The 21939-nt window shown below is 39.2% G+C and overlaps 1 protein-coding gene across 14 annotated transcripts in view; it reads right to left on the reverse strand.

Moving 5' to 3' along the window:
* OPTN (optineurin) overlaps positions 1-21939 on the reverse strand; it is a 71483-nt gene that overhangs the window by 16122 nt on the left and 33422 nt on the right. For 8 of the 14 annotated variants that reach the window (XM_070055696.2, XM_070055698.2, XM_070055695.2 and 5 more), the window contains 5 exons: positions 21571-21720; positions 19933-20026; positions 18520-18678; positions 5929-6059; positions 4355-4437 (listed from right to left, as the gene is read on the reverse strand). In XM_070055696.2, coding sequence (XP_069911797.2) covers positions 4355-4437; positions 5929-6059; positions 18520-18678; positions 19933-20026; positions 21571-21720 — 617 coding nt within the window. The remainder of the gene's footprint in view (positions 1-4354; positions 4438-5928; positions 6060-18519; positions 18679-19932; positions 20027-21570; positions 21721-21939) is intronic. The other 6 variants (XM_070055701.2, XM_070055700.2, XM_070055699.2 and 3 more) reach the window with 1 other exon arrangement.

Below are 21939 nucleotides of genomic sequence, written 5' to 3' on the forward strand. Positions count from 1 at the left end.
GAACATTAAAAGCTGCTCAACAGCATGACTTTGGAAGCAGGGAGCTTTCTTATTCTCGTTGCTTGAGATCAGAGGTCAGAAAACTTTCTGTGAGAGGTACAGAGAATAAATAATGCAGGTTTCACAATTCATACAGTTTCTATTACAGCTACTCAACTCTGCCACTGTAGCATGAAAGCAACCACAGACAAAACAAACAAAAGGAGGCACTGTGGTGCAGTAGGTTAAATCCCCAGCCTGCAGCACCAGCAACCTGTGTGGGTGCCAGTTTGAGTCCCCGCTGTTCCTCTTCCGATCCAGCTCTCTGCTATGGCCTGGGAAAGCAGTAGGAGATGGCTCAGCTCCTTGGGCCCCTGCACCCACGTGGGAGACATGGAAGAAGCTCCTGGCTCCTGGCTTCGGATCAGCTTAGCTCTGGCCGTTGCAGTCATTTGGGGAGTGAACCAGCAGAATGGAAGACCTCTCTCTCTGGCTCTATCTCTCTCTGTAAGTCTGTCTTTCAAACAAGCAAACAAACAAAAAACAGCATAAACAAAAGGGCATGACCATTTCCAAGGAAAACTTTGTAGAAACAGATGACATGCTGTCGCTCCCCCATTCGCGGAGGAACGACACAGGACCCTGCGCTGTTCTTTTGTCTGCTTGGCCCTTCCCGGGTTTGCTGCTGGTCCTTCCAGGGTTGGCTGCCGACCCCTCCACCTCCGTGGAGGGGCGGCTCCCCCTGCCACTTTCCCCACTTCCGCGGGGAGCGGCACACCGCGGGCCGGCTCTCTCGGGGGCTGCTCAGGTGTTCCTTCAGATGTTCCTGGTGCATGTTGTCTCTCTCCTCCTTTATAGTCCTCTTCCACCAATCCCAACTCTGCTACCCACATGCCGAGCATGCTGCTCTCCTCCAATCAGGAGCAGGATCAGCTCCTGCAGCTTATCAGTCAAATTGGCGAGAGGCAGCTGCGTAGAAGTTTACTCCTCCCCAGCGCCATATTGTGGGAGAGCAAATGCATAGAATAAGTCTTAATTCCAGTAACTTAGTCTAGTTTCAGTTGCTCCCCACAACATGCCACGCTGGGGTATAGTTTTTCCAAATCTGGCTCTGTATACAAATGTTGGTTATTCATTTCCAACTTTATAGCCTCTGTCTGTGCTTTTCTTTTTGTCCTGGGTTAGGTTTCAAGTCCCATACTTGGGCTATTGTGCCAGACTGCTCATGGGTTCCCTGTGCTCCTGGCCATTCAGTCTAAATAAGCTCAGTCATCTTTCAACATCAGCACTTCACACTCATTCTGCCTTTGCCCCCCCCCCCTTTTTTTTGACAGGCAGAGTGGACAGTGAGAGAGACATTGGTTCACCCTCCAATGGCTGCCGCGGTCAGCATGCTGCGGCCGGCGCACCGCACTGATCCGATGGCAGGAGCCAGGTGCTTCTCCTGGTCTCCCATGGGGTGCAGGGCCCAAGCACTTGGGCCATCCTCCACTGCACTCCCTGGCCACAGCAGAGAGCTGGCCTGGAAGAGGGGCAACTGGGACAGAATCCGGCTCCCCGACTGGGACTAGAAACTGGTGTGCCAGCGCCGCAAGGCGGAGGATTAGCCTGTTGAGCCACGGCGCCGGCCCCTTGCCCTTTTTTTCTTAAGCCATACTCACCTAAATCCCAGCTTCAAAGTCAAGCTTAAAGTCACATCTTTGAAAGGCCTTTCTCAGTGTCCCTGTTCCTTCGTGATCAACCTTTCCTCTTAGTCTTCAGCACTATTCTAATATTACATGCTATTTTACATTGTGAATTCATCTTTTTAATGTGCTCAGCCTATCTCTCCAACCACACCACAGTCCTTGAGAGTCTGACCATGCCTTGCCCTACCTCCTTTTTGAAAATTACACAGGTTGGGGGGTGACTGGAGAGAAAGAGGAAGATCGACCTTCCATCTGCTGGTTCAGTCCCCAAATATCTACAACAGCCAGGGCTGGGCCAGGCTGAAGGTGGGAACTGGGGACTCAATCTGGGTCTCCCACATGGGTGATAGGGACCCAGGTACTTCTGCCATCAACTTCTGCTCCCAGGGTATGTGTTGGCATGAAGTTGGAATTGGAAATGGAGCTGAGACTTGAATCCAGGCACTCTGACATGGGATGTGGATGTTCCAAATGTAGCCTCTTAACTGCTGCGCCACACATCTGTCCTGCCTTATGCCCTTCTGATCCCTACCCCTGACTGTCCTGCAACAAAGCCCTTACATGGCTATGGACTATAATGATGAGACAGATTGAGAGGGGACCGTTGTTAATACTTTTGTTAAAAAACTAAAAAATCTTAAGAAGGTCTTCTGTTTGGAATATTGTTTCTTTTTTAATGACAGAAAAGCTCATTCGGATAATTAAGAATAAGTTTACATTTTGTGAATATTTTTAGATTACATAAGTCGATGACTGATCACTTTTTTATATGAATGGGCATTTGCCTTTTATAGTTATAAAAAAATCTTTAAGAAAAATCAAGAATTGTAAGAGATTGTCCTTTTCAACCCAAGACAATCTCATTGGGCACTTCTAGAAATCATGTACATAGGTGTTCCAAGGATATTTAAAATCAGGCTAGAGAAAAATGCCTGACAGTGCTCAAGCAGATAGATACAAGCTTTCAGAGAACACAGCTTTACCCACTGATGCTAAAAAATGCCTGAGGCTGATATTTACGTCAGTCCAAGTCCTACATATGCCTCATGAATATTAGTGTGTTTATTTTAAACCTGAATTGCTATCTCTAATGTTTAATATATTTCTTTCTGTAAGAGAACTTAAGGGGTGGGGAGAATCAGGGAAATGGGAGGTGAAAGGGACATTCAGGGAAATATTCCCAAAATTTAACCATTTACTATATAACTAAGATTGCTTTCTTGCTAATGATTAAACTATAGATCCATTTCAATAGTCATCTGGTATATGAAATGGACTTAGACTTGCCCAGCATTAAAAAAAAAATGTTGAAGAATGGTAGCATTGCCATGAACTTTTTTCCTAGCCATGTCAGTCTTTGATACTTTTTTTTTTTTAAAGATTTATTTATTTTATTTGAAAGTCAGATTTACACAGAGAGAGGAGAGACAGAGAGAGAGAGAGGTCTTCCATCTGATGGTTCACTCCCTAATTGGCTACAACGGCTGGAGCTGCACCGATCCAAAGCCCGGAGCCAGGAGCTTCTTCCAGGTCTCCCACGTGGGTGCAGGGGCCCAAGGACTTGGGCCATCCTCTACTGCATTCCCAGGCCATAGCAGAAAGCTGGATTGGAAGTGGAGCAGCCGGGTCTTTAACTGGCACCCACATGGGATGCCGGCGCTTCAGGCCAGGGCGTTAACCCACTGCGCCATAGTGCCAGCCCCAGTCTTTGATATTTTGAATTTTATTTTTTATTTCTATCTAGAATAAAAGATAATACTTCCTTCTCAGTCATATAAGACAGTGACAGAACATTACTACCTGTGTATTAAAATCAAGTAATAAATACAGTATCACATTTTCAATTAGTCTCACCATCAGATTCACTTAGGAAGTTAAAATCTGGAAGTATCACATAATTAAATAGCCACCTATTTATGCAGTATTGTTTGATGGTCACAGTAAGATAATGTTGGGTTCTATTTTTACTTTTGCCCCTAACTAGCCTCGAGATCATGAGTTATTCCACCCCAACACGTTATAGTTTATTCTTCTGTAAAATGATAATATGTACCTCATGGAATTTTGTGAGGATCAAATGAAATAGTACGCATGAATTGAAGTCAATACATCACTCACACAATGAATCACAATAAATGGTTAATATTATGTGTATAACACCAAGTAGCAGGCAAACATACCTACTCCAAGGGAGCTTGTCATTTAATAGAGTAGTTAAACCTACATTTAGAACACATAAAATTGCACATAAGTACTGAAGCAGAGGACTGAAGTACTTGGAAGCTTAGAAGGAGATGATTCATAGAGGTGGAATTTGGAATGAGTTTTAAAGATTGAGTAAGCAATTACAGGAAGACCAGAATAAGGGACTCACATCTACATAAAGGACATTACATAAACAAATACATCCATGTAAAGCTTAGGACAGACTGAAGGGGATGGCAGTTATCTGTAGAACAGAGTGAGATAAGGCTTGACAGTGTGGCCATGCTGGGCCTTATCAGGAAGAGTGAAGAACTGGATCTGGACTCACTGGGTCAAGTTACTGGGGTAAAATAGGACTGATGGATGCTATATTTTTTGTAGCTTAATTAGTAATTCATTGCACAGAATTAGAATTTTTCTTCAAGTGTCTTCCTTATAGGATATTGTTATTCCCTGAGAACCTACAATCACACATGACTCACCTCTTTGAACAAGATAAGCCTGCTGGTCAGGATCATTTGTTCTTGCTCCATGACGGCTTTGCATTTCCATCAAGGACTGCCTGCTGGGATTAAAAGCAACACCAAATGTGACACTCTACAACCTTGAAACACGACAACATCAATAATGAACAGAAGGGGCTGGCACTGTGGCACTGCAGTGCTGGCATCCCATATGGGCACCGGTTCGAATCCCAGCTGCTCCACTTCCAATCCAGTTCTCTGATAAGGCTTGGGAAAGCAGTGGCAAATGGCCGAGGTACTTGGGCCCCTGTACCCATGTGGGAGACCCAGAAGCAGCTCTTGGCTCCTAGCTTAGGATGGGCGAAGCTCTGGCCATTGCAACCATCTGGGGAGTGAACCAGTGGATGGAAGACCTCTCTCTCTCTCTGCCTCTGACTCTCTGTAACTTTGCCTTTCAAATAAATAAATCTTTTTAAAAAAATAATGAACAGAAGTTTTATTAAGGGAAGAGCTAAACTACAATGCCAAGGTTCATAAAAATGAGAATCTGAGATACTATTGGTATTCAGATACTGTACAGGAAAAGTAAGTCACTAAGATTTTGAAAATCAGTTAGGAAATAACCAAACTGTCAACTGGCAACTGGCAGGGGAATCAATTTTAAAAAGTGGACTATTTCTAAATCAATTACTACCTAGCAATTAAACAGAATGTATTATACATATACATATATATATCTCAACATAAAGTTCAAAGTCACAATGTATGTAAATAGGAATTTTTTTCCTTTAACAAAAAATGCTTGAAGCAAATAAATGTTAGTAACTGTCAATTCAGGATGGAGTAAATATTGGTGTGATTTTATTCTCTGTATTTTTCCTATATTCTAAAACTTTCTCAAAATGAATTTTTTTTAAGTCAAAAGTTATTTTTGGCAGTACCTTCCTCTCTCTCTCTCTCTCTCTCTCTCTATTTATTTACTTTAATTTAAAGTCACAGTTACATAGAGAGAAATAGAGGGAGGGAGAGAGGGAGAGAGTGAGAGAGAGAGAGAGAGATCTTCCATCCACTGGTTCACTCCCCAATTGGCTGCAACGGCCGGAGCTGTGCTGATCTGAAGTAAGGAGCCAGGAGCTTCTTCTGGGTCTCCCACATGGGTGCAGGGCCCAAGGACTTGGGCCATCTCCTACTACTTTCCCAGCCCACATCAGAGAGCTGGATCAGAAGTGGAGCAGCCGAGACTCGAACCGGCGTCCATATGGGATGCCGGCACTGCAGGCAGCGGCTTTACCCACTATGCCACAGCGCTGGCCCCAGCGGGACCTTCTCTTAAAATTTTATGAATACTTTATGATAATGGCAAGATAGGACATGGACACAGAAGTTTTTACAGCTTATCTAAAACCAAGGCATTTGACCAGGTTTCCATGAGTCTCTGTCAAGCTTCGTTATAAGACAAACTAAGTATAGGAACACAATCACATAAAGTATATGCACAGAGCAGTAATTACAGCTCTACTTAGGAAACATCTTTGGCAAGTCACTTCTTCTACAGCCTATGCAAACATGTGCTCCAAGTCTCTTTCTCTTACCTGCCTCCATCTTCAAAAGCATTGTTCTCTTTCAGCAAAATTGCCAGCTGTAATGCCAGTTGCTCCTTTTCTTCATGAATCTTTTCTCTTGCTGCTCTTTCAGCATGAAAATCAGAACAATAAACCTCCATCTGTTAGAGGAAGAAAGAGACAGAAGTTACTACCTAGATGAAAGTGAACACTCTACAGCTCACCTGTTTATAAGGTGAAGAGGTTGTGCTGCATCCTCTGATAGGTTCAGTAAATGGCAGATGCACATTCCTGCTAGAAACCAATATGATGATCAAATACATTCAAACAGTAGATACAAGTTGTGTATGCACATGTGTGTGATTTAAGTGATCAGGGCTCTGATGATGGCTCAAGTAAATGGGATCCTGCCACTTACAGGGGAGACCTGGATTATGTTCCCAGCTCTTGGCTTCAGCCCAGTCCAGTCCTAGCTGCTGCATGCATTTGCAGACTGAACTAGCTAATGGGTGCTTTGTCTGTCTCTTTCTCTGTGTCTTAAATAAATAAATCAGTAAATAGCTAAGGAAACACTCTATACACCATTAATTTAGTAAAATCCCTGGCTTATTTTTTAAAAAAATATTCAGGTTTAACATAATACTGAAAATAATGTATTCACTTTGTCAGGTATATTTATGAAGGCTGGTCTTAAGCTAAATTTAAAATTATAATACATTAGGATAATCCAAGAAAAAACACGTTGATTTTGACCACAGGAAGATAACGGAAGAAAAGGAGAGGTAGTGCATTCTTAAGGGAGAGTTGGAGAGAAGTTTGTATTAGAAATTCTACAGAAAAGACAAGGCCGGCGCCGCGGCTCACTAGGCTAATCCTCCGCCTAGCGGCGCCGGCACACCGGGTTCTAGTCCCGGTCGGGGCGCCGGATTCTGTCCCAGTTGCCCCTCTTCCAGGCCAGCTCTCTGCTGTGGCCAGGGAGTGCAGTGGAGGATGGCCCAAGTGCTTGGGCCCTGCACCCCATGGGAGACCAGGAAAAGCACCTGGCTCCTGGCTCCTGCCATCAGATCAACACGGTGCGCCGGCCGCAGTGCGCCGGCTGCGACGGCCATTGGAGGGTGAACCAACGGCAAAGGAAGACCTTTCTCTCTGTCTCTCTCTCTCACTGTCCACTCTGCCTGTCAAAAAAATTTAAAAAAAAAAAAAAAAAGAAATTCTACAGAAAAGACAGATGCTGTGGAGCAGTGTGGACAGTATAAACATACAGCAGTGATCAGGGACACAATCAGTGACTCCTGGAGTGGGGGCATGGGATGTACTAGAGGAGACACCATCTTCTGGGAGTGAGAGAAGAGGTGAGGCTGTGATTATGCCAGTGGATATGATCACACCCTACCCCCTGTTGACAACAGAGATCTACATGCTCAACTTGGGGGTCACCCTGGGCTCTTGCCCAACCCTTGAGCACTGACCAGAGTGACCTGGCCCCACCCAGCACATGCCTATGGATAGTCACTGAAGAAGCAGATACTCCAATAAGCCACAGAGGCATAGTTCAAGGATAAAAGACATCAGAGGTGAAAACCAACAAGTGTTTCCACAAATGCCTAAAAATAAATGGAGAAATGTAAGAAATATGAACAAGGAAGACAATATGACTCCACAAAAGAAAAACAGCCACACTTCAATATTAGAATGTAAAGATGAAGAGACTAATGAAATACCTGAAAAAGGATTCAAAACAAGATTATGCAAAAACACAGAGAAGCAAATATATGAGATAAAGAAATCCTGGGGCCAGCATTGTAGTACAGCCGGTAAAGCTGCTGCCTGTAGTGCCGGCACCCCATTATGGACAATGGTTCGAGTCTTGGCTACTCTACTTCTGATCCAGCTCTCCACTATTGCCTGGGAAAGCAGCGGAAGATGGCCCAAGTCCTTGGCCCCTGCACCAACAAGGGAGACCCGGAAGAAGCTCCTGGCTTCTAGCTTTGAGTTGGCCCAGCTCTGGTCATTGCGGCCATTTGGGGAGTGAACCAGTGGATCGAACACCTCTCTTTCTCTCTCTCTCTTTGCTTTCTGTAAATCTGCCTTTTAGATAATAAATCTCAAAAAAAAAAAAAGAAAGAAAAAAGAAATCCATACATGACACACATGAAAAATCTTGCCAAGAGATATTGAGGAGAAATCAAACTGAAATATTAGAAACGAAGAATTCAGCATGTCAAATAGAAAGCAGAGTGGAAAGCTTTAGCTTGTGAAGCAGAAGAAAGAATACATGAGCTATTTCTCTTCTGTTTCTTTAGTGTGTCTTATAATTTCTCATTCTCTCTGGCCATGAAGTTCTTCTGTAGTTTGCTAGATGATGATTAAGATTCTTTCATGTCTGACACTTGTGTTGTTTCGAGATCCATGAGATTTCTTTGTGTGAGAACTGATCATCAGGCTATTGATCTTTTTCTAAATTGCTTTTGTACACCCCAGACCCCAGGTTCAGGGTGAGGGTTTGTAATACAAAGAGAAACTTCCATCACTTCTGCCCTAATACTTGCCTCTATACCTAAACTTAGTAAGTAGTTTTAATATTGTCCAATGTTTGGTGTTATTTGCATTGTTTTCTGTTCTTGTTTTTGTTTTTTAAATTGTGGTTGTTCTGATGTGTGAAATTTAAGGAAAGAGCCATTTAAAAAAATGCCAAGCAGGGCAATGCAAGTACAGCCAAATATTAAAGTTGATGTGCAATCTTGGGTCCTTTTTCATCGGGGTATTATAGGCAGTACTTTACATCAAAAAGTCTTCCTGGCCTATTTTCCTCCACATTTTTGTAATTACTCTGGGGCTTACTTGTTTTGGCAGTACTAAAATCAAAAGAGCTGGTTCTTCTTCTCCCAATTCTTTTCATACTGAAGCAAGCATCTACAACTAGCCTGGTAGTCGTGTCAGTGAATGTGTGTTAGCACACTTGAGCATCTTTGTTTTAATGTTCTGTTTTATAGCTTGTTGAACTTGAAAAATGCCCGTAATTTAGAGCTAGCACCAACCCCCACCCCCCGCAATCAAGGAGGTAGAATAGCTCATGCGAGGGTCACTTAAGAGTAGAATTTGACTATGACCTTGTCTAAACAAGATAAGAGTCGGAGAACTCAGAGGGCTTCCATAGCCTTGGAAACTCATGACTGGAGCATAGGGAGACTACTGATGCCATAGACAGGAGTGTCAATTGGTAAAGTCAACAACAGGAGTCACTGTGCACTTACTCCTCATGTAGGATCTCTGTCCTTAATGTGCTGTGTATTGAGATTTAATGCTATAACGAGTACTCAAACAATATATTTCACTTTGTGTTTCTATGGGGGTGCAAACTGTTGAAATCTTTACTTAATGTATACTAAACTGATCCTCTGTAAAAAAAAAAAAAAAAAAAGAAATTATCAACTCCCAACTTGACTCTCACTGGGATTAAACATGACAATAGGTCTGATCTGATTTCATCATCATTTTAAAAAAAATCATCTATTATTTTTCACTTTATGTTTCTGTGTGGGAGCAAACTGTTGAAATACTTACTTAATGTATACTAAGCTGATCGTCTGTATATTAAGATAATCGAAAATGAATCTTGATGTGAATGGAAGGGGAGAGGGAGTGGGAAAGGGGAGGGGAGTGGGTGGTAGGGACGGTATGGGGGGGAAGCCATTGTAATCCATAAATCGTACTTTGGAAATTTATATTCATTAAATAAAAGTTAAAAAAATTTAAAAAAAAAAAAGTAGAATTTGTTTTCAGAATGTGGGTAGTGTTAGAAAGAGTCCTCTTGTGGGGAGGAAGCAGGAGGAATCACAATTTTTTTCAAGTATCAGGGAAAAGGGAAATGTACTGTATTACAAAACCCCCACGGGTTTGTTGCACTTTTCTCTGCTTCTTAGGCCTGGGCAAGGGTTTCACCACACTTCTTTACAAAGGGCAGACTGACTTGGATTGAGAGAGCTTTGTAGGTTCAAGGGTTAATTGTAGAACACAACCACTTAGGGTCCCTTGCTTTCCATGGGAATTGGGCTGGGCCTGTTAGGAAAATGCTGTTTGTTGTGCTAATGTAAAAATACACAATTAGCTCAATTTTTGAAGATGGTAAACTGAGAACTGCATGTTCTGAAATGCAGACTTTTTTTTAGTGTGTTTTTCTTTCAAAACAGGCTGATTATCTTTTATTTTTCTTTGTTTTTTTTTTCCTGACAGTTGAAGTTTCAGCTCCTGTTTAAAGTTACCGTGTCAGTTATTTTTCTGGTTTGAACTTCCCTTATATTTCTACCTGTAATGTCAGTGGCAACGACATCCTATTTCACTTGTTTAGTTTTTAACCCCTCATAAGAGCAAGTTGAGTTTGAACTGAATCTTCCTTGTCCTAATAACATTGTATAAATAGTGGCTTCTCTGTGCAAAAAGGTGGTATTGCCTCCTGATGGACATAATTGTGATTGCATTTAAGATAAAAACCGTGAACAAATCACACCAGCTTCCTGAAAATGTTAATAATGCATCTTTTGGAAAACAAAACACATGCCTACTTTGTGCTATTTGCATTCACATGGCAAAGATTGTATGAAATACCTTTTTCCAAAAAAATAAAAATAAAATAAAGGTTCAGTCCCAAAAGAAAAAAAAAAAGAATCTCTAGAAAATATGCAAACACATAGAGACTGAACAACATGCTCCTGAAAATAGTGGGTCATAAAAGAAATCAAAAAGTAAGTAAAAAATTTCCTAGAAATGAATGAAGATGATAAAAACTATGGCTTACAGGCCGGCGCCGCGCGGCTCACTAGGCTAATCCTCCGCCTAGCGGCGCCGGCACACCGGGTTCTAGTCCCGGTCGGGGCGCCGGATTCTGTCCCAGTTGCCCCTCTTCCAGGCCAGCTCTCTGCTGTGGCCAGGGAGTGCAGTGGAGGATGGCCCAAGTGCTTGGGCCCTGCACCCCATGGGAGACCAGGAGAACTACCTGGCTCCTGGCTCCTGCCATCGGATCAGCGCGGTGCGCCGGCCGCAGCGTGCCAGCAGTGGCGGCCATTGGAGGGTGAACCAACGGCAAAGGAAGACCTTTCTCTCTGTCTCTCTCTCTCTCACTGTCCACTCTGCCTGTCACCAAAAAAAAAAAACAAAAAAAAAAAACAAAAAAAACAAAACTATGGCTTACAGCAAAAGCATTAAGAGAGAAGTTTTTAGCAATTCATGCCTACATCAAGAAATTAGAAAGGCATCAAATAAATGGTCTAACAATGCATCTTAATGATCTAGAAAAATAAGAACAAATGAAACCCCAAATTAGTAGTAAGAAAGAATTAAAATTAGAGAAGAAATAAACAAAATTGAAACAAAAAATACAAAAGATCAGTGAAATGAAGAGTTGCTTTTTAAAAGAAAAAATAAACAAACAAAATTGCTTTAACTCCCCAAAAAGGAAGAAGACCCAAATCAATAAAATCAGAATGAAAAAGAAGATGTAAGAATGGATACCAGAGAAATAAAAACAATCATCAGCAATTACTATAATCAGTTATATGCCAACAATTGGAAAACCCAGAAGAAATGGATAAGATTTATGGACAAATGCCATCTACAAAAATTGAGTCATGAAGACATAAACAACCTCAATAGATCAATAATCAAGACGTAGACTGAATCAGTAGTAAAGACCTTGCAAAAAAAGAAAAGTCCAGGACCTGATGGCTTCACTGCTGAATTCTAGAAAACCTCTAAAGAAGAACTAATTCCAATTCTTCTCAAACTATTTTCAACAGCTGATAGGAAGGGAAATCTCCTAAATTCCTTCTATGATGCCAGCATCACCTTAATTCCAAAACAAGAAAAAGGAACAATAAACAAAGAAAACTATAGAACAATATCTGTGGTTATGCAAAAAACCTCAACAAAACACTGGCTAATCAAATACAACACATCAGAAAGATCATTCACCCAGAACAACTGGGATTTATCCCTGGTATGCAGGAATGGTCTAACATACACAAATCAATAAATGTGATACATCAAATTAACAAATTGAAAGATAAAAACCATATGATTACCTTAATAGATGCAGAATAAGCATTTGATAAAATATAGCATCCTTTCATGATAAAAACCTTAAGCAAACTGAGTACAGAAGGAACATTCCTCTTCACAATCAAGGCAATTTATGACAAACTCACAACCAACATCAAACTGAATGGGGAAAAACTGGAAGCATTTCCACTAAGATCTGGAACCAGACAAGGATGCCTGCTTTTACCACGGCTATTCAATATAGTTCTGGAAATCTTCGCCAGAGCAAATTAGGCAAGAAAAAGAAATTAAAGGGATATAAATTGCAAAGAAGGAAGTCAAATTATCCCTATTTGTAGATGATATGATCCTATATGTAGGGGAACCGAAAAATTCCACTACTCACAAGAGAGTTTGGTAAAGTTGCAGGATATAAAATCAACAACAAAAATCAACAGTCTTTGTATATACAAAAAATACCACACTAAGAAAGAACTTTTAAGATCAGTCTCATTCACAACAGCTACAAAAATTTAAATACCTTGGAATAAATTTAACCAAGAATGTGAAAGATGTCTACAATGAAAATTACAAAACATTAAATAATGAAAGAAATAGAAGACACACAAAAGAAAAATCTTCCACGTTCATGGATTTGAAGAATTAACATAATCAAAATGTCCATACTACTGAAAGCAATTTACAGATTCAATGTGATCCCATTCAAAATATGAAGGACTTTTTTCTCAGATCTAGAAGATCTAGAATGCTAAAATTGATATGGAAACACAAGACATCCTGAATAGCTAAAGCAATCTTTTTTTTTAAAGATTTATTTATTTATTGGAAAGTCAGAGTTACACAGGGAGAAAAGGATAGGCAGAGAGTGAGAGAGAGGTCTTCCATCCACTGGTTCACTCTCCAATTGGCTGCAATGGCCGGAGATGCTCCAATTCAAAGCCAGGAGCCAGGAGCTTCTTCCAGGTCTCCCACATGGGTGCAGGGGCCCAAGGACTTGGGCGTAGCAGATAAAGCCATGGCCTGCAGTGCTAACATCCCAAATGGGTGCTGGTTTGAGTCCCAGTTGCTCCACTTCCAATCCAGCTCTCTGCAATGGCCTGGGAAAGTGGTAGAAGATGCTGTTCCAACTATGTATGAAGTCCTACATTAGGTGCTTCATATTGGTGTTCTTATTTTACCTTATCAAAAGTTCTGGGAATGTAAAGTTGGTATCCTTGTTTTACAAACAAGCTTAATAACTCTTAACCTTGGGAAAATTTGTTAAGTGGCCAAATCAGCATTTGAGCTCAGATAGAAGTCTTCCATGCACCAAGATACTTCCCATGTAAGCTTGCCAACCTCTAAGAAGGCTCCAGGCTTCCTCACTTCTCTCACCTCTTGCATTCATGCCCATGGTCTGGTTCACTTCCTCAATGAATTGGGCCAACTTGTATAAGTACTCTGTTATCAGTCAGAAGGGATGGTGTGTGGATTCTTCCCATGGCATAAAATACATTGTGGACCCTGACTTGCTTTCTTCTGGATTACCTGCTCTGGGGGAAGCCAGGTGCCATGTCATGAAGGCATTCAAGCAGCCCTTGGGAGAGTTCCACAAAGTGAGGAACCAAGGCCACCTGCTGATAACCACGTGAGACCCCTGGAAATAGATCGTCTAGTCTATTTTGAATGCAGCCTCAGGAGAATTTCAGCCAGAATCACCTGCTAATAGCTCCTGGATTCTTGATTCATAGAAACTGTGTACAATAACAATTGCTTATTGTTATTTTAAGTAAAGTTTTGGGGGTCATTTGTTACATAGCAATAGGTAACTAATACCTCATGACAGCAATTTTTTTCTGTTCTCAACTCATAGCATATTGAACAAACCACTGCTGGCGCCACAGCTCACTTGGCTAATCCTCTACCTGCGGTGCAGCACCCCGAGTTGTAGTCCCGGTTGGGGCGCCAGATTCTGTCCTGGTTGCTCCTCTTCCAGTCCAGCTCTCTGCTGTGGCCTGGGAAGGCAGTGGAGAATGGCCCAAGTGCTTGGGCCCTGTACCTGCATGGAAACCAGGAGGAAGCCCCTGGCTCCTGGCTTCAGATCGGCGCAGTGCGCCGGCCATAGCGGCCATTTGGGGGGTGAACCAACAGAAGGAAGACCTTTCTCTCTGTCTCTCTCTCACTGTCTAACTCTGCCTGTCCAAAAAAAAAAAAAAAGAAAAAAAAAAACCACACTTAATGAACTGAGTGACTGGAGCATTATTCTAAAGTCAGTTTTTAACTTTCTGTGTTTAGTATTTTTTTCTTTTCAAATTTAATGGTTCTGGGTTACAAATTAGTAGCCCTTACTTTAAAAAGTAAAATTGATAAAATCTAAATATGCTATCAAAACTGTAACTACAAAAGTAAGTAATGAAGAGAGCACACTTTAAGGAACTTCTTGTCATTGTGAGTAATCCAGTATTTTATGGTGCCATTGATGGATCACGGATTTTCTGTCAGACCTAACTTTGAGGTACAGTCTCAATTCTATCACTCACTACCTTGGAGCCAGTAAGAATAGGGTCTTTGTTTTGTGCATTTCTTTATCTCCAACAGTGAGAACAATGTCTGATGTATTATAGGTGCTCCAAAAAGAGTTGCTGAATGAATGATCAAGAATATCCATGAAGATAAATGTTTCTGTAAAAAGTGTAGCAAAAATACATGACTGTGGGAGAGTAAAAACCCTAGTAACATCAGTTACTCAAGCAATCAAGATGCTATAAAGATCAGTGAGACTGCAGGTTCAGATTCTATCCTGCAGAAATAAAACTGAAGCCCTAACTACCTCCATCCATCTCACTGGGTCAGTCACTCTGGGCAGATGGTAATAATGAGTATCTATATAGGGAACAATAAACTGTTGCTATTATTATATTAAAAATCTGTTTACTTCATCAGATTGGCAAAGACTTAACAGAATGACACAAGGATGTGAGGACACAGGAACTCTCATCTACTCTGGGTGAGATTATACTTTTGGTTCTGCATTTTTGGAAGACAAGTTGGCTATCTTTATTTAACTTAAAAATGGCCATCAGTAATGATATAAGCATTTCATTTATATGTTAATACAGATTCTGCCAGTGCAAGAGGAAATGCTTACAAAAATATTTACCCCAGCATTCTTGGCAATTGCAAAAATATTGGTATAGTCTAAATGGCTAACAGGAGACTGGCTAAATCTATCATGATAATAAACACTTTACAACACTCTGCAACAGAGAAATAAATTTAAAAGCATACAAATAAATTTTTAAAATATCATGTGGCTGAGTATAACATGGAGAGATGGCTAAGAAAGACCATGAGTAAAAAAAGTTGTCATACAAAAGGTATAGTGTAATCTCATGTTTAATAAAGCAAACAAAATAAAACAGAAGAGATCTATTACACTCTTACCAAAATGGAATTTTGGAGACTTTTAATTTTTAACTTATATTTTGTATTATCAAAAAATTTTGTTTTATAATAGTAGAAAGGTTTTATATTATTTAAAGTAGATTAAAATTTTAGTAATTATCTTAAAACTTCCTCTGACATCTCTAGTTATTTAAAAAGAACAAGGTTTGCCACTCATCTTTGGGACTTTATGTCTCAGGAAGGATGTATTCTCATTCATAAATTCTCCTCCAAATATTCTACAAACCAGTAACTTACAAGTCAATCTTAAACAAATTCTTTTAGAAAGCATGAAAAGAAATATGCTTCAACTTGTTTTTATGAGGTCAGTATAATCTCAAAATCAAATCCTGATAAAGAGATTAGCAGAAAGAAAATTCAAGAGTAATCTTATTCAGGATTTAGACACAAAATCCTAACCAAAATATAGAAAACCAAATTCAGCAGTGTATACAGAGGATAATTTGAGAGATGTAAGGTTTATGTTTTTTAAAAATGTAATTCATCACATTAACAAAATGAAAGCATATATAATTATCTAATTATAGCATTGTACAAAGAAAAAAATTCCAAAATAAAATTCAACACACACACAAAATAATTTTTGGCAAACAAGGAAGAGAACAGGATTTCCTTAATTTGACCAGTGATATTTACAGAAAGCCTTTAGGAAGTATCACATACTTAATGATGCATTGTTGAAAGCAATGAAGCAAGGAGCAAGGCAGGGTTGAGTGCTAGCTCCACTGTCAATACAACATTGTAGTGGGATCCTAGTCAGTGCAATAAGAAAACAAACAAACAAAACCAGAGTACTGGAAAGCAAAAAATAAAATAAAACTGTCATTATCCAAGTGATATGGTTATCAATGTAAAAAGTCCAAAAGATTATTCAGAAATATTATTGTAATTTAAATATAAGCAAGTTTCTTCACACAAAGTCAATATATAAAAATCACCTGTATTTTTATACAATAGCAACTTACGGAAAAAATCTTAATACCACTCACAATAGTATCATAGAAATATAAAATATCTAAGAATAAAACTAATGATGGATGAACAGAATCTCAACCAAGGTTAAAAATATTACCAAGAACAATGAAATATATACCATTTTTATAGATTGGAGTGGTTAATTTTATAAAGATGTTTATTCTCTCCAAATAGATCTTTAGATATTCAATATAATTCCAATCAAAACCTCAGTAGATTTTTTTTTTTGGTGTGGAAAACACCAAGAAGATTCTAAAATTTACATCAAAATTAAAATAGATGGAAAATCTACGTCCTCTTTAAGAATATTTACAATGTTACTATATCAGATATCAATATTTTTGCTGCTTTATACAGAAGTAAACCAGTGGAACAGCAAAGAATCCAGAAACAGACCCATGCATACAACACAATTCATGATCAACAGGGCAGCAGAGCACTCAAGAAAAGATGGTTTTTAAAATTAGTAGTACCAAGTCAACTAGATACTCATATAGGAAAAAATTCTGAAGCTTTATCCTGATCTCATTCCATCATACATGATTTAATGTAAAAGGTCAAGCACCACAATATTTAGAAGACAACACAGGTGAATAAATTCATAGGTTTGTGGTTGTATAGTGTCTTTATACAGGACACAAAAAGTACTAATCATAAATGAAAAGACTGATAAACTGGACTACCTTAAGAACTTTTGCTCATCAAAAGATATCTTTATGAGAGACAAAAGGCAAAATAACCGACAAGGGCTTATATTTGGCATATATATAGAACTCATAAAAGTCAAGAATAAGTCAGGCAGACCTAAAGAAATATAGGCAAAGACTAACCAGGCACTTCACAAAAGAAGAAGCCTAGAAAGGCAACAAACACTTGAAAATGTATCCAACTTCATTAGTCATCAATGAAATGCAAATTAAATGACGTACCACTATTAACTATTAACCAGAATTTACTATTAACCAAAATGGTTAACAGCAAAATGATAATACAAGTACTGTAGATATAGAGCAAAGTAATGAAAATTGGTTTTCAGCTTGGAAAACTGTTTGGTTTTTACCTATTAAACATGCACAGCCTCCACATCAGTGAATCAACTCCTGGGTGTGTGCACAACAGAAATGAGTGCACATGTAACAGAGAGACATGCGCAGGAGTGCCATAACAACATTGATCAACAGAAACAGTGCACACGCAACAGAGAGACACGCACAGGAGTGCCATAACAATGTCAATCAAGAGAAATGGTGCACACGCGACAGAGAGACACGCACAGGAGTGCCATAACAATGTCAATCAACAGAAACAGTGCACACGCAACAGAGAGACACGCACAGGAGTGCCATAACAACGTCGATCAAGAGAAACGGTGCACACGTGACAGAGACACGCACAGGAGTGCCATAACAACATCGATCAAGAGAAACAGTGCACATGCAACAGAGAGTGCAGGACTGCCATAACAACATTGATCACAATGCCATATATTCTTCATTGTAAGTTGATAAGCTGATCTCAGGAAGTTGATAAATATATTGATAAAATACAATAAAATAAAAATAAGTTCATAAATAAATTGATCACAGGAAGCAAAAAGTAGAACAGAGGTCTCTAGTGGCTAGGAAGGATGAGAGGAAAGGGAACAGTGAGAAGTGAGAATACCGGGCCCCAAAATGCAGCTGGAGAAGGGGAAGCAGTTTTAAAGTTATATAGGGAAATAGGGTGACTCCAGTCTCCAGAAATCAGTGACACATTTCAAAATAACTAGAGGAGAAGAATTTGAAGTTTCCCAATACATAAGATGATAACAGCAGATATGTAAATGCTAATTACCCTGCTTTGACCTTTACAATGGTATACATGTATTTCGTTACAGTACTGTACCCCACAAATAAATAGTCAATTAAAAAATAAAATTCTAAAAAAAGCACAAACTGCCTGTCAACTGTCAAACAGATAAATAAATTTCTGTGAGCTACACACTTAAAAATTTGGTGTACTTTCCACATGTTTCAATTAAAAGTTTTTAAAAAGTCATTGGTAGGAAAAATATAAAATAAAAAATACGTTTTAAGCACCGTAACTTTGCCCTGTGAGAATGAGCCAGGGATGGTCTCATTCAGCGCAGGATTCAGCAATGCATCTGACCTGAGCCCTAAGGACAGCCATGGTTTCCAGGTCCTCCTCCTGCTTGGCGATGGTCTGCTTCATCTCATCCATCTGGAGCTGCTTTGAAGCCAGTGCCTTCTCTGCCAGTTCCAGCTTTTCATTTAGTTGCTGTAGCACTACTTTATCCACTTTTTCTGACTGAAAAAGACAACTTTATTCTAGACATGGTTTTGAAATAATTCAACCTACTTTAGTAGCATATTAGATGAAGGTTTTTTTATTTTTAAATAACTGGCTTTAAATAAGTCTGTTAATTAGCAATGATAACTTACAAAGTTGTATTCATTTAACTTATGGTTTGCAAACAATAACTTCCCAATTTAAAACAATAATTTTCAAAAAAGATAGCACTAAAATAAAGAAAACAGCAGACTCTCATTCTTGATGATGAGGCTGATTCATTGATAGTTATTTTCCCACACATGTCACTCCTTACTTTGTGAAGTCAGTGGAAAAGGAGAAAGATGTTTAAACTTAATATTAAGTATATCCTACAGAGGAGAATATTATATTGAAAATATAATGAAAAACAAAGAATTTAAGTATATAAATTCAAAGACCCTTTTTAAAACAAAGTGTCTATGGTCTGTAAATTATCCTGCCATGCAGGAAAATATTACTAATTTAAGTTGCATACAGTGAGTCTAAAATCCTCAGGACACTGACAGCAGGCAAGCTAGCCTTGCACAGTTCCACACAGCAGACAGCCCCACCAGCCTTAACCAGCTGTCTTAATGTACACTACTCATATAGGAATCTATGCTCTTAGTTCTACAAATTACCCTTACAAATAATTAAAAGTTTACTCCCGACTGTAGGGCTTTGTACACAAAGCATATTATGTAAGGGTACTTCCATCATTTTATGTTAAAATCCAATTAAAAGGGAAGTTTAGGGGTGGGCATTTGGCATAGCAGTTAAGATGCTGCTTGGGACACTGCAGCCGATATTAGAGGGCCTGGTTCTAGTCCCAGCTCCTCTGTTTCTGATACAGTTTCCTGTTAAAGCATACCCTGGGAACAGATGATGGCTCAAGTACTTGGGTCCCTACTCCTAACATGTGAGAGCTGGCTCGAGTTCCAGGTTCCTGGCCCAGTCTTGGCTGTTGCAGGCATTTGGGAAACAGGCCAGTGGATGAATAGTTATTTCTTTCAATTAAATGAAAAAAAATGGAGCAAGAAATAAATTTATTTTGGTGTAAAAATTTTTGAGATTCATGCAAATGAGTTCATATGTGGAACATTCTGTAAAAGTTATAAACTGACACAAGAAATCACTAACAAACTGGAAAACAAGACAATATTCAAGCAACTAAAATATTTTATACATAAAATGTTCAACAGTTTCCATTTACTACCAATCTATGTAAGTAATTTTTTTTCCTATGAATACCTCTTTCCTTGTTAGTTCTTCAATTGTTTTCAAAGCACTATTATGTTCTTGAAGAAGCTTGTTGTGTGTTGACTGTAGAGTGGCTAATTTGGACCTATTAAAAAGATCCAAAGAAAAAAAAAACCACAGAAGGTTGGGATATATATAATATAGAAAGTAATAGTCTTGTCTCCCAACCACCTTCTGAAAATCCAAGTAGTGAAATCTTCTTTCCTTCCTTTTTCATCCCACTACTTGCTAGCATTTCCTTACTCTCAAGAATAACCTTTTCTTTAGATGTATAATTTGGGGCATGCTCGGGCTGACTTGCCCCAATTGGTAGAGTTGGAAACATACCAGGGGATTCCAATTCAATCCCATCAAGGTGGCATGTGCCAATGCCATCTCACTATTCCAAGTGATCAATTTCAGTTCACAATTGATCATAATGAAAGGACTAAGAGTCAAAGGGAGCACATAAACAAGTCTAGTATCTGCTAACACTAACCGATAGAATAAATAAAGGGGAGAGTGATCCAACATGGGAAGTGAGATACTCAGCAGACTCATAGAATGGCGGATGTCCTAAATAGCACTCTGGCCTCAGAATCAGCCCTAAAGGCACTCGGATCTGGCTGAAAAGCCCATGAGAGTATTTCAGGCATGGAAAGCCAAGGCACTCTGGCAAAAAGATCTCTGTGAGTGAGATCCCAGTGGAAAGAACAGGTCTTCAAAGAGGGAGGTGCCTTTCTCTGAAGGGAGGAGAGAACCTCCACTTTGACTATGACCTTGTCTAAACAAGATAAGAGTCGGAGAACTCAAGGGGCTTCCATAGCCTTGGAAACTCATGACTGGTGCATAGGGAGATTATTGATGCCATAAACAGGAGTGTCAATTTGTAAAGTCAACAACAGGAGTCACTGTGCACTTACTCCTCATGTAGGATCTCTGTCCTTAATGTGCTGTACACTGAGGCTTAATGCTATAACGAGTACTCAAACAGTATATTTCACTTTGTGTTTCTATGGGGGTGCAAACGACTGAAATCTTTACTTAATGTACACTAAACTGATCTTCTGTAAAAAAAAAAAAAAAAAAAGAAATTATCAATTCCCAACTTGACTCTCACTGGGATTAAACATGACAATAGGTCTGATCTGATTTCATCATGATTTAAAAAAAAATCATCTATTATTTTTCACTTTATGTTTCTGTGTGGGAACAAACTATTGAAATCCTTACTTAAGGTATACTAAGCTGATCTTCTGTATATTAAGATAATCGAAAATGAATCTTGATGTGAATGGAAGGGGAGAGGGAGTGGGAAAGGGGAGGGTTGTGGGTGGGAGGGACGGTATGGGGGGGAAAGCCATTGTAACCCATGAGTCGTACTTTGGAAATTTATATTCATTAAATAAAAGATAAAAAAAAAAAAAAAGAATAAACTTTTCTTCAAAATTAAGATGGAATGCAAATGAGTTTCATATTTTTGCTTGGTATGGTGAAACTTAAATTTTGTACCCTCTGAAGAGTCTCCTGGTACTCCTTCACATAATAAAAAAGAAATTTTGTCTATTCTCAAATCCTAATTCCAACCTGTGTAAAAAAAGATTTTATCTCCTTATTTGGCAGACTGCCATTCCATCAAGGCATACTCACTTTTCATTCTCTGTTTTAGCTTGTTCCATTTTGATTTCTGATCGCATGCTTTCTACTTGTAGTTCTAACTTTTTGTTATTATAAATAAGCTCTTGCTTTTCACTCAGCTCTGATGGTGTTGCAGAATTTTTCCTATCAAGCGCCTGACACCTAAGAAAGAACAAGATCTCATGAGAATAAATAATAAATTCCAGTGACTTTGAAATAAATTTCAAGATAATAAGTAAAATACAAATAATTTTAGGGCAGTAGAATTTATGAATGCAAAACAAAGTATTTTATCCTCCTTTAATAAACACATTTCTGAACCTTAACACCTAACCATAAAAAGTACATATCTAAGTTGACATTAGGTTTTGTCCTCTTTGA

The sequence above is a fragment of the Oryctolagus cuniculus genome, chromosome 13 (genome assembly GCF_051225735.1).
Source record: "Oryctolagus cuniculus isolate XC-2025 breed Fujian yellow rabbit chromosome 13, ASM5122573v1, whole genome shotgun sequence".
Classification (NCBI taxonomy): domain Eukaryota; kingdom Metazoa; phylum Chordata; class Mammalia; order Lagomorpha; family Leporidae; genus Oryctolagus; species Oryctolagus cuniculus.